This window comes from Oryzias melastigma, linkage group LG19, assembly GCF_002922805.2.
Source record: "Oryzias melastigma strain HK-1 linkage group LG19, ASM292280v2, whole genome shotgun sequence".
NCBI lineage: Eukaryota > Metazoa > Chordata > Actinopteri > Beloniformes > Adrianichthyidae > Oryzias > Oryzias melastigma.
The window spans coordinates 15921341-15938406 of record NC_050530.1 but is presented as its reverse complement, the minus strand read 5'-3'; the positions used below and the strand labels follow the sequence as shown (position 1 = coordinate 15938406).

The window sequence follows — 17066 nt, the reverse complement described above, 5'->3', positions numbered from 1 at the left end:
GATGCAGCTATCACTACTACTCTGAAATTAGAGGAGCAAGATATATAACTGGGAGGACACTTTTTACCCTTTTTCTTTTATGTAGAAAAGTACCGTAGTCACCTGTGTGTGGTAATATTTTAAGGTATCTGGTGCAACTCATTTGTAATCTGTTTTTTTTTCTTTAAAGAAGCCAACATATTTTTATGTTTACATCTTTTTTCACTCATTTTTCAGTCCAGCTTTTTGTACTTGACCAATGATATATTTAAACCCCAAAATCACATTTGTAGAGGCTAAAAGCCAAGATAAACCTGAAGTAAATATTACTTTTAAAGCATATTCCAAGGTAGAAAACTATATAATTATATTTATTTTGGTAATAAACAACTTAAATTGAAACAAATAATAAATAACGACTGACGGACTAATTTAAAAGTTTTTCAAAGAGTTTTATTTCGATTAATTGTTTTACATTTTTTTCCCAATTTTAAAAGTTAAAGCTCTTAGTATCAGTGATGTTTTAGTAGCATACTTGCTCATATATATAAGGGCCGGGAATCGATTAAAATAAATTAACTAATTAATCGCAAACCTGGGGCAAAATTAATCGCGATTAATTGCAATTAATTTACTTTTTTTTTTTTTTTTTTTTTTACGGCATTTGTTGACCACTTACTATTTACGAATAATCAAAAAATTTAATTTATATGACATGACAACTCACCGGACCATGGATCAAATAGTCCGCATTTTGTGAAAAAACGATCTAACCCAAAAACATAACAAGATTAAAGTACTGAAAACACATTGAATATTTATTTATTTTGTAAATAACCATGGTATAAGTGGGAAACCAACCCAATGAAGTGTTTTAATACATGCTGTGGATGACTGCACCGCTAAGAGAAAAAGAAAGACTGCTACTCCGAGAGATGCGATTAATTCGCGTTAATAAATATTAACGCGTTAATCATAATTTGTTAATCACATGCGTTAATGCGCTAACATGCACAAACCTAATATATATATATATATATATATATATATATATATATATATATATATATATATAATATACATAAACATATATGAATAAAATATACATTTACAAACATGAAATAATTATAACATATGTAATTATATGTAATAATAATTGTATTTTTATTATTCTTAATCCTAAATAGCCCTATTAACTGTTATGGAAACAGAACGTGACACATTAGCTGCGTTTCCATTATACATATGCGTGAAATTTTATGAAAAATGTTTAGAAATGTTTTAAAAACAAAATTTTGCAATAACAATGTGTTCAATAAATCGAATTCACATGAAAAAACACAAACCAACTCACGTGAAACGTCATTTAAAAACATGGTGACGGATGTGAACAATACTTTGATTTACAGCAGATACATTCACATTTCTGCCGCGGCACTAGCGCTCATCCTCATCTATCAAAGGAGATGTCAGCGTCTTTTTCTGACCATGGAGCAGCGATTTACGGGAGAACGGCTACGGGTGAAGAGATTTTGGGAAATCGTGTTTAGTTATCTTATTCAACAGTTCACCATGACTCGCTCAACTTTTGATGAGCTATGTGATGTCACTGTTGGTCACATGACTCTTTTAATTCAAAAGAAGCTTTTCCTTTGCAGTTTTGCGAATTGTGTCAATTTCAATACACCTCAAAAACCACCTCGTTCAAGCGCAAATAGTTTTTTCAAAATTGTTATATTTCCATCAGGCAAATTTATTGTCGCAAATCCAACCTGTGCAATGTCATAGTCAATGGAAACGCAGCTAAATAATAGGTCTGTCAAAAGGAGTTACTTCATTGTTTGAAAAGAGGGAGAAAAACGAACTTTATAATGGTTCGAAGTATGACTAGTGTGCAAAAAAACTGAAAAAAATGGAAAAATACTTTTTTAATGTGAAAGTAAACCTTTCAGTTGGCTTATACTAACCGTAGTAATGCAATAAAACAATAAACAGTAAATCTTTCTCAAATTTAACACAACATGTATTTAATCTTTCAATGTAAACATATTCATAAGCAGTAGGACTTTCCCCACAATTCAGTTCAATGGTTTTGCATACGGTTCAGTTTTTAACAAATAATTGTCCATCATAAACATTTATATATATATATATACAGCCAGACTGTCCTCTAATTGCTTCAAACCAGAGTTGGTAGAAACTGTGCTAAATGACCTCAGCACCCGGCAGAACAAAGTGACCTTAAGCTGCAGAAGGAGCAGCTAATTGCCCTTCACCGCTTGAATAACTGCAGTTCTACGAGTTCAGTTTTGTCCCCGTACAGCAGCATTTAAGGTCAAATCCTCATAAGACCAGGATCATTAGCCCAGATGAATCTGCAGTCTCGCCAAATGCCCTCCTGGCACATTTGGTCATTTGTGGATCAATACAAACCATCAAATGCAATCAATTTGTCAATTTAAATTTTAGTGTTAAATTTGAATGTAATTATGTTGGGTTTTTCCAACTTCCTCCCAGAGGCTCAAAACATGCATATTAGATTTATTTGTGATGATGAATTACCATCTCAACAAAAAGTAAAAGAAGAAGTCATAAAGGAAATAAAACAAAATGATAATAAGCCTGGGAACCTTTTTTTATTTTTTTTTTTGCAGCGGTTGTGCCACATCCTGTAATCCAAGCCGTGCACTGCAGCAGTGAAACTATAAAATAAACCATTTGTTATCCCCCAAAGCCCAGGATGAACTGCTGCTTGCAGCACCTAAAGGATTCGTTTGTCTCCCAAGGAGATCTGGACACGTCAAGAAATGGATCTGAGGATCATCCACCAACCTCTGGGTTAATTGACAGCCTTCCCTCCATCACTGGAGCCCAAACCTCAGGAGACTACAACAGATAAATAACAGATGGAGCCGTGTGAATGAGGGGACCTCAGTCTAAACGACTCTTGGCTAATGTATTAGCAGCTTTGTCCTTCTGTCTTTTTACAGGCAATTAATCTAGACAAAGTTTACCCTTGAGCGCCACTTCATTCCTCTCGTTCTGGCTTCTACAGAGAGAATTTCAGGTTTGAATTTGGTCTTTTAGTTCAGGTTTTACCAAAACAAGCGGCAGATAATGGGATTGTGTTCCTTAAAAAAGTGTTTCAGCACACAATATGACACATTTAGTCTTCTTCCTACTATTTTAAGGTCAATCCCAGTGTGGGAGCTGCTGAGCATGCTCAGATCGTCCAGGACAATTTATACCTGGGTGCTCACTTACTAATGTTAGCATCTAAATGCTCAGATTGAACTGGACTTGCATTTTGGTCTGACATAATGCAGTTTCACAAACAGTCTGGATCACTCTGTCCTCGGATCTTGTAGACGTTGTGCTTTCATCTTTCATGTGCGCCTGTGTGTGTGCTTTGCGTAACACAGAATACGTGGGCGCTCGCAGCAGCTGATTGGACGCAGCAGAGTGTTTTTATTTTGTCCCCCGTGGTTGCCTGTCTTCTAATAAGAGCTGACATGAAATGGGATCCCTGCAGGGTGCCAAACGAAGGCCGGGACTTTAAAAGACAATTTTAGATGGAATTTCAAATTCATTTCTTGAATTTTATGCACTAATTTCAAAATAATAGTCCGAAAGCCATGTGGTTTGTCAGGAGGTAAAGATAGTTACTCACTATACATATTTAGTATTTCTAAAACTGAGGAAATTCCTTAAATTATTACTTTTTCTAATGATATGTCAAAATTGTCTTCTCACAAATATACGTGTTGATAATCCTTCATTTGTTTTTCCACTTTTGTTATTTTTTTTTTTTTACTTAAATACAAATGTTTATAGTTTTAGTCAGGAAAATTAGGACAAATCCTAATATATATATATATATTTTCCTTTAGAATTTCACTCAAAAATAGAATTTTTTTTTTTTTATCTGTAACTATTCTGTTGTTTCGTAAGGTTTAATGTCATGGTGAAGATGCAAGAGTTTTGTTTTTCTTGACTTAAACTACACTCTTATTAATTCCAATCTTTTTTCAACCCTTAATTATTTCCACTCTTTAATGACAATTTTCCTGTTGCTTCCCGAAAGACTTTATTCCTAACTTACTTATTTAGACCTGTAATCAGCTACAATGACCGGACAATTCAACACTCAACATTATATAGTGACCCACTCTGAAATATCTGTTGTTTTTTTACATGTTCTTGTGGGATTCATCTCATAATAGAGGACATATGTAAAGAAAATTACGTTTAAAATTTCTATTTTTTAACATTTATTTATTAAAATCCTTGTGATTCATGAAAAAATGCAGGTTGAAAAAGAGCGTATTTGTGATGTAGAAACTACAATGGGCGGGTCACAAGCTCCTTGCTCCGCCCCATTCTAATGTATCCACTTGTAGATGAAGGGAATTGGGGGCGGGGTTGCTGTTTACCATTAATCTCGCCCTTAACTCAGAGGCGAATTTCTAATGAAATGTCTGAAAGAAACAACAGGTTTGAGAAAACTTTGAAAACATATCAAAAGATTTTCACAGTCTATCAATACGTTTTACCAGTAAATGAAATTTTGCGCAAAATAATTGAAAAATCATCTTTTTTTGGTTTCAGAGTCTATTTATCAGTTATAAATTCATGTTGACATTATTTTCTCTCCCTAAAATAAGAACGTTTCTAATACAGTTTTTTATTAATTGTTAGGAATGTCTATTGGAAAAAGTCTGGCGATACGATACATATCACGATATTTTGTAAAACAGTGCCAGGTATTATTTTAACCCTGAATTTGGCCACAGTTTTTTTTTAAATCTGTTTATTTAAATGTCTTAATCTTGTTTTTTTTCTTCTATCTTTTACCACAGTAATTATTGTTTTTTTTATTCCCGCTAAATGTTGCGACCCAAAATGAACAAACAAAAAATGTCAAATTAGCTTTCAAAGCTTTTAAGAAAATTGTTCTTGGGTTCTCCAGGCCTAAAGATTAGCTATGACTTTATCTAAATATTAATACACATTTCACTTAAATAAAATAACTAGAACATTAAACCCTGCAATTGTTTGCTTATGAATAAATTAATAATTAAATATCATCCTGGCAACATTTTAAATCGATACAAGTATTGAAAATTGAAATATCACGATATTTTATTGAATTGAAATTTTCTTACATCCCTAATAACTCCTAATCGACAGAATTTTTTTTCCCATCAAGTTATTTTTTAAAAATGAAATCCACTAGCCCCTCCCCTTCACATTTGGTGTGGTTAAAAAGCCCCAAATGACGTCTGATCCCAAAAGGAGTTCATTCAAAGTGTTTAAAACGTATGTTTTTTAGATTTGTTTATTGTCTCCTTGAGATTGTAATTGTTCATTTAAGTTGATAACTCAATGAACTCCAGATTCACAGGTTTAACATCAGAACTGGAAAGTCGCACTTTTCCTTTTCCAAGCACACCTGCGCTCCTGAGGTCAAGCAAAATCTAAGGTTTTTGTGTTTTTGTGTGTATTCCAGAGCCATAACCAGAGGATTAGCCCCTGCTCAACCCTGACCAGCAGCACTGCCTCCCCACCAGCAGGCAGCCCCTGCTCCACCCTCCCCTCCGCCATGCCCGGCCAGGCCGGAAACAAGGACTGCGCCTATGGGTCCGTCACCAGTCCCACCTCCACGCTGGAGAGCAGAGACAGCGGGATCATCGGTGAGATCTGCATCCTCATTTAAAACAGAGAATCATCAGGCTGTTCGCACCGTTAACGAAGCGCTAGAGTCCAGTTTGCAGTCACACTGATACCTGTTTTCTTGCTCATTTACAACAAAGACCTTCACAGAGAAACAGGATTATGAGCTTAGCAGGGAGACCTCAAGTGTGGCTTTTTTTTTGTCACGAAGGTGGTTTACGTCTTAAAAGGTATCACTATGGTAACTCTTAACCTGGTTTATGCTGCCACAGGAGATCAACAAAAAGAGGAAGATTTCCACATATTCAAATTTTTTCATATTTTTCCTTTTATTTCCTTTTAGTAGTTAAGAGTTAATATTTCCTCTATATTACTACCAAATGACTTTAGTGTTGTGCGCATGTTGTTCAAGAGCTACCATAGAAGGAGAAACCTGAACAAATATATGAGAATAAAGTTGTAAAATTATGACAAAAAAGTAGAAATTTTACAAGAATTCAGTCGTACATATGGGAAAGCATTTCAAAATGTTACAAGAATAATGTACAATTATATGAGAATATTTAAAACTTGTAAAATTACAAGAAAAAAAATGCAACAATTTACGACAGACAATTTATTATTTAAGAAGTTGTAATTTTACAAGAAAAAATTCAGGCTCTTTAAAAATAAAAATGTTACATTTAGCTTTGAAACGTTTCACAGCGCTCAAGAATTTCCCTGAATCTAATTTACTGTTTTTGTAAATTAAACGTTTTATTCTCAAAAAATTATAAGTTAATTCTTGTTAAATTGTTTACTTTTTTGTGAAAATTTTGCACATTTTTTCTTGCGAAATTTGACTTTTGTCATAATTTTACAACTTTATTCTCGTTAAATCCTAAAATTTTGTCCTGTTATTTTATGATTTTTTTTTCTCATAAAGTGTTGAAAGTTTTCTTATACTTTATACTTTATTATTTTAAAAATTGAGCTTCTTTCTCATAATTTTACAATTTAATTTTAGTAAAATATTGACTTTTTTCCCCATAGTTTTGTGATTTTTTTTGTAAAATGTTCATGTTAATGTTCATTTTACAACTTCAATACCATATAAATTTGACTATTTTCTCATTTTCTCATTCCCATAAAATGTGGACCTTATTAAATCAAAGCTTTTCTTCGTTTTTGTAAAATGTGTTTTTTTTTTTTACATATATTTTTACAATGTCATTTTCTTTAAATTTCTTTTGTTCTTTTTTAAATCCTTATAGTTTTCGACTAATCTCGTAAAATGTTCACTTTTTCATATTTTAACAACTTTAGCCTCTTAAAATGTTTTTGTATTTTTGTAAATGTTCTTTTTTCTGACAATTTTAATGACTTTATTCTCAAAATGCAACTATTAAATTCTAATTATTTTTTATTTTTTAAGGTGACCCTTATACTTAGAAATCTGTTGAGAATAAAATCTAAACGTTTTGTGTAAAATTGAACTTTTTCTGTCAAAAAAAAAAATATCATAAAATTGCTCCATGTGAAATGATAAAGTTTTTAAAGTGTTACAACTGTTTTACATTCCTCAACGTTTTGCTTTTAGCTCATTTAGTGAACAAACCAGCAGATTGTGAGATAGTTTGTTGTTTGGATGAAAACTCTCCAGCTTTGTTAATGTCATCCGGCGCCTGCAGCAGCTCTGTTCCACTCATGTACTCATATCCAGTGTCACTTAGAGCCTCACTGTCGTGACTTTTGATAACTAACTCTGTCTTTAGTGTCAGGAGGAGCTAAAGTAGAAAACTGAAAAGCATCTTAAACACGCTTTGCATTAGTGAACTCTTTGTGAGTTTAAAGCAGTTTGGATCCATGTTTGTGCTTGCAGCATTTGCACGTCATTGACGCACTGAAAACCCTGCTAATGTGAAGTGTTTTTTTTGTCTAAACAACTGTCATCATTGTTTCCTGGCAACCGTGCTGAACACGTTCAGCTCCAGAAGAACAACACAATGCCAAAAAAGTATTGATTCACAGCATCAGTAAATAGATATTAGCACACATGGGTTTGGAAAAGGAGGCCAAGGTGAACCGGTGTGGGATCCCAGTGTGAACAGCACCCTAAAAAGTGTTTTTTTGTTGTTTTGTTTGTGTTTGCAGCCACCCTTACCAGCTATTCGGAGAACATGGAGCGAGGCGGGAAATATGGCGAGGGCTTGCGGGGAAATCTCAAACTCTGGCAGTCCCAGAAATCAGGCATGGACTCGTTTCTGTACAGGGTGGATGAAAACATGACCGCATCCACCTACAGCCTCAACAAAATCCCTGAGCGCAGCCTGGAAAGCATGTCCTCCCACTCTGCCCACTCCATCCCTCTGTACCTCATGCCCCGTCCCAATTCCGTGGCTGGTGAGTCCCTTCCTCTTCCCGAACTGGTATCGGTTTCGACGGTGAATATCCATGCAGTAAACCTATTTTGCCAAAGCAGAATGCATTAATCTGGCAAAATGCTGCTGGTGTCCAGTGAAGTTCTCCCCTTTTCTGCCTCCTTGCACACTCGTTCTTCTCTCCTATCAACCCCGATTACCTTGCTTGTTTTCTTCTGAGATGAACTACCGCTCCTTGATGTGACTCCTTTGATCAAAATATAACAATGCAGCGCTAAAATTTTTATTCTGATGAATGAATACTTTATAAGCCTGCGCTGGTTGACCTGCATTACAAACAGGCTCTGGATTAACATGTCCAGCATCACCTAGAAGATGATCATTCCTTCTGACCTTCAGGTTTTATCTGGTTCTCTGAAAACTCACCTGTTGACATGTGACGTTTATAATCTCCTTACAAGAATGTAGGTGGAGAAAAGTAGCATCTAGAGTCACAAATTGAGAAATTTCTGCTCATTTTTTTATGTTTAATTCTTCAGCAATACTGAAAATAAAATGAAGTTTGCTGTTCATCACTGTTTTTTACTAAACTGCTCAGTAATCAGCTAACATAGTTGGGTGGTTAAAGAGAAATAAAGCTGCACACAATGTAAAGGCTTTTTGCTTAGGTAGCAAAAGTGAAATCTGCAGCAAACCTCCTCTCTTGCATAACTGAACTTAAAAAAAGAAAAAAAATCTGAAACATGGTTATTAATATACAACCAGATCTGGGTCATTTTGGGTTTATATTAATACTTGTCTCTTATTATCTTCCTGTTTTGCACATCAGTGTGTTTGATGCTTGTTGTTGAGCTGAGTGTGTGATGCAAGTTTTCTTCTATTCAGACCAGAGCACAAACCTGATTTAAAGTGCTGAGATGCATTTTTGGATGCTTTTCAATGTAATGGCAAGCACGAACAGCCACTAAGCCCCACATAGTTGCCGCATGTGTAAATATATAGAAAAAGGGTGTTGTGTTGAGTAAGGCTCCTTGTACTATAGTGCATGAGAGTGTTTGATGAATGAAAAATGCACCAGAAAGTGTTTGTAGAACCTAGAAAATGTTAGAAAGTTCCTTTTTAATGTGAGCATTGTCTACATTTAGCATTTGCATCATAAAAAAACTGTACAAAAATGTCAAATTGTCATTTAAATCAGAAACTAAAACCAAGAAAAGTGATAAAAGCTCACTCAGAAGCTCATAAAATTAACAGTTGGAGTAGGTAGCTGTTAGCGCATTTGTTAGCGCACTCGAATGTTGTTTGCAACCAGCAACTAGTAAAAAAATAAATAAAAAACAGCCTGATTGTGCTAAAAGAAACATTCTAACTCCTACTTTGTTAGTAACATAAAAAAACTACAGTCCAGCATTATTAGATGTTAGCCGCGTTAGCATATTCACAAAAACACCCAACCACATATATTACTCCATATATGATCCTTAAATATTAAGCCATATACAAGACGCTACAGACTATTTTTTTACATAAAAAAATAATATATATATATATATAATAAAAACATAATAAAAAAGAACAATACAGCTAAAAACAAACATTACTGTGACTAAAACTCAAAAAGAAACTCAGCCTGACACGCTACATGTTAGCCGCATTAGCACATTTACAATAACACTTGAATGTTGTTATTGTAAACATTACCACGGCTATGCTAACTTCCAACCTTGTTACCAACTCGTAAGAAAAAACTCAGTCCACTACCGTTAAATGCTAGCCGTGTTAGCGCTTCTCATAGCTCGCAAAAAGACAGACGGACATTTTGACAGAGCACCAAGTACCTCTTTAAATCATTTCAATATCAGTAAACAAAACCAGAATTGATTCATAACTAAGGAGCCAATGAGTTATATAGGCTATAGATGCTATGCTAGCTTGTAAACTTTGTCCAAGATACATAAAACGTGACGCCGGCTAGCGGATACAGTAAAATAACCATGTGCCCTGGTCCACAGTTACGCCAGTCCAGGGGGGCCCCGCGGACGAGAAAGTGAGCGCTTCAGTCCACGGCAAGGTCCGGGCGGTGTTCACCTTATAGCACGTTGCAGCCGGGGCTTATAGAGGCGGAGCCGGTCAGGTTGAACAAATACGCATACCGCGGTCTGCCTCCATAAAACAAAAAAGATCTGTTGTCCCGCCAGAAAACCTCCCAAGTCTAGATAGTGTCCTACATGTTTTACACCAACCTGCCATTGAAGCTCCTTGTTGTCCAAACTCACCTGGTCCAGGTAATCAGCAGCAGATAAGGCAGGGTTTCTAGAAAACCAGCAGGATGCCGGTCCTCGAGGACCGACACCTCTGATATAAAGCTACCATTGACTTTAAATATACTACAAGATCAGGCTAAATGTTCTCTATTGAGAGTAAACTCACTCAGAATGAGATGAAGTTTATAGTGTCTGTAGTATATATATAACTTTTTTGATTATTTTGCTATCAGACGCGATTTAAGTCGTACCTGACATGTTCTGACGAAGACGGAAGGTCTCTGTCGAAACATGTCAGGTACGACTTAAATCACGTTTCTGATAACAAAATAATCAAAAAAGCTTCCTAAAATGTTTTCTAGAAGTTCTCCTTTATCAACTGGCAGTAATAGTTAACTTACGAAAAGTCACATTCTTGTTTTTCTATCTCTGGTTGTGCAGTTGTAGCTCACAGTAAACGGGCATGTTGCCCCGTCCAACATGGCATCCAACTTTGCGTACGCAACAAACTGACTTGTCTATAAAGGTGTTTTTTGCTTTTGTTTTAGTTCACCATGTAGTTTGGAAAATGCTGAAGTTCCTATCAGAGCAAAAATAGTCCAAGATTTGCTGTATATACTGTAGAAATATTGGAGATTTCTGGAGGCTAGAATGCCACAGTAATACTTTGTATTGTCTCTGCTTAGATTAAAAGGTTAGCAGGACTATTAAGGATTATGTTTTGATAATCTACTGTTACCCAAACAGATTTAGATATCCCAAAAGCCTTTTGTCCAAACAATTGTATGTATTAGTTTATCATTTCGAAGAGATTCTTTTAGCAAAGATTGAAAATTCAAATGCTGTCACATCCACATATATGAATCTAACAAAACTTCTCAAATTTTCATTTGTTTTTCACCTTTTTGATCATTTGGAGTAAACATTTGTAACATCTTAGGTTGAATATCTAACTGATAATGTGAGCATAGAGTTTAGGAAACAGCTTATAGAGGAAAACACAGAGCCAAAGAACAGAACAAAAATTATCCTTTAGTATCATAAATGATATGGTGTTCTTTTGTATTTATTGTAAGCTATAAATGCAACAAAAATCTCCCAAAAGTAAAAGTGAATGTTACAGGAAAAATATCAGTTTTATAACCAATCCTCCAGGGTCTGATTGTGTTCTTCTTCATATCTTTAAAGAGGCTGCTACAGACAATGAGCTATATTATCCACTTCTCCCACTCCCACTGGAAAATGGCGGCTTTGTGTGCACTCGTACACTCTTATGTATTTTCACAAAACGCAGTAATGTGTTGAACAAGGCCTGTCGTGCGCCTCTGACCCGCTCTTTATGCCGGTCATGTTCCGCGCTTTGACGCCTCTGTCTGGCAGCGCTGCCACTCCGAGGATTCATCCTCGATCTCATCTGTGCCCCTCGGTGCCCACATCTTCAAAGGGAGCCGAAGACGGCTTCAAATGTCGCTCCGAGCGGCAAATGATGCAAATAAAATAGAGGATTGAGTTAGAAAGTGGGAGTTAGTCCGTCACAAAGATGTAAGTCAGACGCTTCCTTTTCAGGAGGCAGACGCTCCACGCCGAAGGGATGGAGACAGGGTAACGATATCGATTTCTGTCCTACAATCCGACCAGATCGTTCTGTCTGAGGCAAGTTGTAATCCAATACTACCATTAGTTCAAAATGAAATAAATCAATTGTCAATAGTGGAAAATAACATTTGATTTTCATATATGGTAGATTTATTTTACATCACAACAAAAAACAAATTGTTCCAAATGAACCAATATCGAATCATATCGTCAACCACATATCACGATACGAATCGAATCGTTGTGGAGTGAAAGAGTTTGGTAATCTCTCTTTCTCTGCCCGTCTCTTCCACAAAGAGTCATTAGACGATGTAGGAATGGGAGGCAAACACAGGCTGAGGATTGGCCGGGCTCACGCAGCAGCGGAACATCAAAGCCCCCGGCATTAACCGTTTCTACTCCCCAGAGTGACGGAGAGACCGGCTTTGATGTGTGGGGAGGGAGTGGGGGGGTGAACGGAGCATGAGCAGAAGGCGACAGGGGAGGAAAACAAGGAGTGAGGGGGCTACTCCATTACCTAATGAAGGCAGTACGCTGGCAGAGATGTGGAGACGGAGCGAGGAGGAACTAGGACCACGCATTTGCATTTCTTCCTCCCTCCATGGTGCTGCCAGTGAACAGACGAGAGCGGTGTGGACGAGAATTTAAAGCAAGCAACAAGAAGAATAGAGGAAAATGCTTCCCAAAAAATCTGTCTTTCTGCAGCTGTGCGGTTTCTAAGCGGTAGAGAGATTTTCTGATAGAATCAATACCATCTCCAACCTTTATTTGCCTTTCTTATAGAGCTGATATCACTGGTTGTTGTTGATTATCAGAATAAACGCATCCCAAAAGTAGATAATAAAACAAAGATTGAAAATTTGAAAAACAAACGTAAATTAGAACAAAGAAAACATGTATCTAAAATTAGAAATGATGATAATATTTGGAACAACTGCTGTTTTGTGTTTTCAACTTTTCAAGTAGGACTGCCACGATTAGTCGACTAATCTACGACTAATTGACTATTAAAAAAGTCGACGTCTAATTTAATAGTCGATTACTCATTACTTTATATTATATGAAGTAAGAGGGTGTAAAGTTGAAAGTTATAATGGTATTAAGCTAGCTTTTTGTACTATTTTGACATTTATTAAGGTTTTTTTTTGGCTATTTTGGAGTTGAGCTAATATTACTCTCTATTTTGGCTAGCTTAAGCTTTTTTTTAGTTATTTTTTTGGCTAAATTGAAGTTTAGCTAATATTTTAGCTACATGCTAGCTGTTTTGGCTAATTTAGGTTTTTTCAATTTTTTTAGGATAAATTGGAGTTGAGCTAATATTTAAGCTACATGCTAGCTTTTTTGGCCAACTTAGGCTATGTTTTTATTTTTTTAGACCAATTTGGCATTTAACTAATATTTTAGCTGGCTATCAGCTTCAGCATTTTCACCTATCAATTTAAGCATCTTCAGCTATCAGCACTAACATCTTCAGCTGCCAAATTCGGCTTACAGCATTCACACTAGCATTTTTGCAGATAATGCTAGTGTAAATATATCTAGTTTTACGTTAGTTTAAAGCTAATGATGGTTAAGATGTGTGTTTTACATCCACTTTATGCCTGACCCGATTAGTCGACAAATCGGAAAAATAATCGGTGATTAGTCGTCTATTAAAATAATCGTTTGTGGCAGCACTGTTTTCAAGTCTAATTTACATGGAGGTGACACTTTGAGCCCATTGACTACAAGGACATGATTGACTTATGAGTGATAAAGGTTACGGTGGTGCCATTTCCACGCCAGGTTGTGCTGATTACGCCGCTTATGTCATCCCACCTCCGATGTGGCATACAGTAGTGATAATGGTCTCCCGAAGTTGGAAGTTGGATAATAATTCATTTGTTTCTTAGAACATTTTTGAAGTGAACACAGTATGTTTAATGAGCTGATCCTTCGTCACACACTCAGAACGCCTTCATTTTTGCTTTTCACAATCTTCAGAATGAATATAGATCTTATCTGTCATCTTAATATTTCCCCCAAACCTCCTGAAAAGTTTGACTTGACCAATCCCTGCTGCAGTTTTGCATCACTTCTCCTCATGCTAAAACTCTAATGAACTCATCTGATAAAAACATGTTTGTTGGAATAGCTTCGCACACGCCCACACAACCGTACTGTTTACAATGGATTTAAGCAGCAATGAGTGATGCACGTGTGCTTCAGAATGTGATAGGTTAAACCAGGACAGTATGGGCTTGTTCTAACTGAAGCAGACAAATAAACACATTCCTCATATTCATTCTCTTGCTTTAATATTATATGATGTTTGCACTTGTTTTTGCAAAATTTTTAGCGCAAAAAAAGTGAAAATTACAGTAATATACGACATACTCAACATTCTATATAAACTTTTACTTTATCAGTTTAAGTAATTACATTTTTTAGCAAAAAATATCACTTCATAAACTAAATAACGTTTTTTTTTTGTTTCTTTGGTTTCAGTCAAATGAGTTTTTTTGAGCTTCCTCATCTTTTTAAGACGACGAGTCAGCATGCAGGCTGACACTGTGGCGCTTCAGCTCAGCTGTTGTTTTTTTTTAGGGTGTCTGCATGTGTCCGTTCAGACAGTGACTCCATCTCCCAAACAGGAAGTGTACGATTTGTGGGTTTAAAGCTCTCAGTTGCACAATTAGACTTCTTTTTTTAATGGACAAGCTCCCTTTCACTTTCTGCTCTGCGCTGCTTTTGCGGATCCCCATCAGGCTGCTGCATTGCAGATAGGAGTGATGAGCACACAGATTCATGCTCAGTCCAAAGGGAAACAGAGAAAATATCTCATGTTTAAAAGCCTTTACTCCTCTGTAGCCCCGAGTCACTACTCTTTTTGGTTTAACTGCAAATTAACTACCCAGTTGGGCAAACACCCCCAACCCCACTCTCAGTTCCCACCACAACATTCTCAGCTGCCATTTTCCCTCCATTTTGGGAAACCCATGTGGCTCCTTTTTTTTTTTTTTTTTTTTTTTCCCCATTCGTAGTTAGTGTGACTCAGCAAGAGCACATGCCTCGTCCTTGACTAAGCTTAACTGGAAACGCGGTGAAAGCTGCTCCATGAAAACCAGAACAGGATGAGGGGATCCGTTTTGAGTTGTCTGATAGGAGGACGGTTCGGAAGCTTCAGTCCACCAGGGATTATTACAGTAGCAGAAGATGCCACTGAGAAGCAGCAAGGATTTTAGCTCTCCTCCTCCTTGAAATTGACTGAATCTTAGAACGTCACTCTTTCAGGTATTGTGTGAAAACAAAAAAATCTCCAGACTTTAGAAGCAAATATTAGCATTTTGATTGAAATGTGTTTAGGCCAATGTTAACTCCTTGACACCTATTGATGTATACCATGAATCAAACCATTTCAGCACCAAAATGACCATTCTTCATAGCTATAAATCCAGGTTCATATAAATGTGCATTTTGTAAACTCATTCCAACAGATAATCTAACAATTTTTATGCAAAAACACAAAAAATAACCAATCATTTTCGTCTAGTTTAAATATCTTTTTTCTTGAAATGAGAAAAAGCAATTTTCAGGAAAATTTAACAACTTTTAAATGTCTTTTTGAGTCATTTAGATCTTGCAAACATCTTATTTTAAGCAATATTTTTTTTTCTCTTTATTCAGTTTTTCAGATTTTCATAAAAACATGACATAACTAGACAACAGAATTGTTTTCTGAATTTAAAACAAAACAACAACAAAAAAAAAAAAAACCACAACACGAACAAACATTTAATGGAGGTCATCAGATTTAACAGTCAATATGAAGCTCAGTAATTATCCTTTCATAATATCAAAAATGTCCATGAAAGGTTGCCAGGTTCTGTAAAACTCTTTCCTTTAAGAGTGAATCTGATTTTTTTCTAGTTTTAGATGTTTCATAATAGCTTGCATTAATACCAAAAGGTTGGGGAACTTTTTTGTTACCAGTTTAACAAAAATTGTTATGCCATAAACGTTACAGACCGTATAAACTTTGGGAGTTTGATATATCTCTAATATTTGGTGCTACTCTAAAAAGGTAATAACTGGATCTGGTTTAAGTGGCTTTTTTAAAATTCTTGATAAAAGTGGAAAAAGATCATTCCAATATTTCCCAAAACATATATTTTAAGCAACATTTGAAATGAAACTACTCACAATTTACATATAACTTGCATAAAGTGTGCAATTTATTATAATTGGCCTATAGGAATAAGGATTTTGGACTGTGTAGTGCTAAAAATTGGATATTTTTGGCATTTTTGTATATGTATTTTCTACAATTGGTTTAAAATTTTGTATTTTTGAGCAAAAGTATTGACAATACTTTACTATAATTTCAAAATTAAAGTATTTGACATTTTAGTCGATTAAAACATATGAAATATTTTGGGTCCATGTTGGATTTTTTTTACTTCCATGACAAGAAATATTAGAGACAATTTCAGTGAATTCACAAACTGATAAAAGTGTTCAGAAGTTAATCTGCTCCTTTTTTTATAAATCAGACTTGCTACGTCACTGACATGAACTCCACATGTTCTCTGTCAGATCTGTGGAGTTCAGGTGTGGTAGTTTACCCAACCTGCTGATCGCTCACACCAGCAGTGTCCGATCTCATCCAACATTCAGCGGCTCTGAGTGCTGGCCCTGAAGACACACTGGTGTGAACAATCAGCAGCCAGTGTCAGACGGCGCTCTCTCCATGAATAAGACATTTGTCTGTTGAGCTAATTAATCCTGAGAGGGGCCGGATGGCATCTGCTTCCATGCCGCGTGACAGACACAGAGAGGAGGGGATCTGAGGACTGAAGTTTGCTGGGCTGGTTCCTTCTCTGATGAAGGAGTTGGCAAATGTAAAAGAACCAACAACTAAACCTGGAAGCTGACATGAATCTTAGCAACTTCTGTGTGTGTTCATACTATAGGTTTGTTTACGGTTCACTCTGTAGCGTGGTCTCACCATTTTCTCTTTCTTACGAATGCTGCTCTGTTCTTCTAACAGCCACCAGTTCAGCCCACCTGGAGGATCTGGCATACCTGGATGAGCAGAGGCACACACCGCTACGCACCTCGCTGCGCATGCCAAGGCAGAGCACCACCTGCGGGCCGGGGCGCTCTGGGCAGGACCTGAGAGGTGAGCACAGCACTCCAACCTTTCACATTGGCG

The 17066-nt window shown here is 36.2% G+C and overlaps 1 protein-coding gene across 14 annotated transcripts in view; it reads left to right on the top strand.

Annotated features, from left to right (window-relative positions):
• The window catches only part of tanc2b (tetratricopeptide repeat, ankyrin repeat and coiled-coil containing 2b), a 178098-nt gene that overhangs the window by 126213 nt on the left and 34819 nt on the right, over positions 1-17066 (top strand). For all 14 annotated transcript variants that reach the window (XM_036217014.1, XM_024284953.2, XM_024284959.2 and 11 more), the window contains 3 exons: positions 5489-5672; positions 7786-8034; positions 16902-17033. In XM_036217014.1, coding sequence (XP_036072907.1) covers positions 5489-5672; positions 7786-8034; positions 16902-17033 — 565 coding nt within the window. The remainder of the gene's footprint in view (positions 1-5488; positions 5673-7785; positions 8035-16901; positions 17034-17066) is intronic.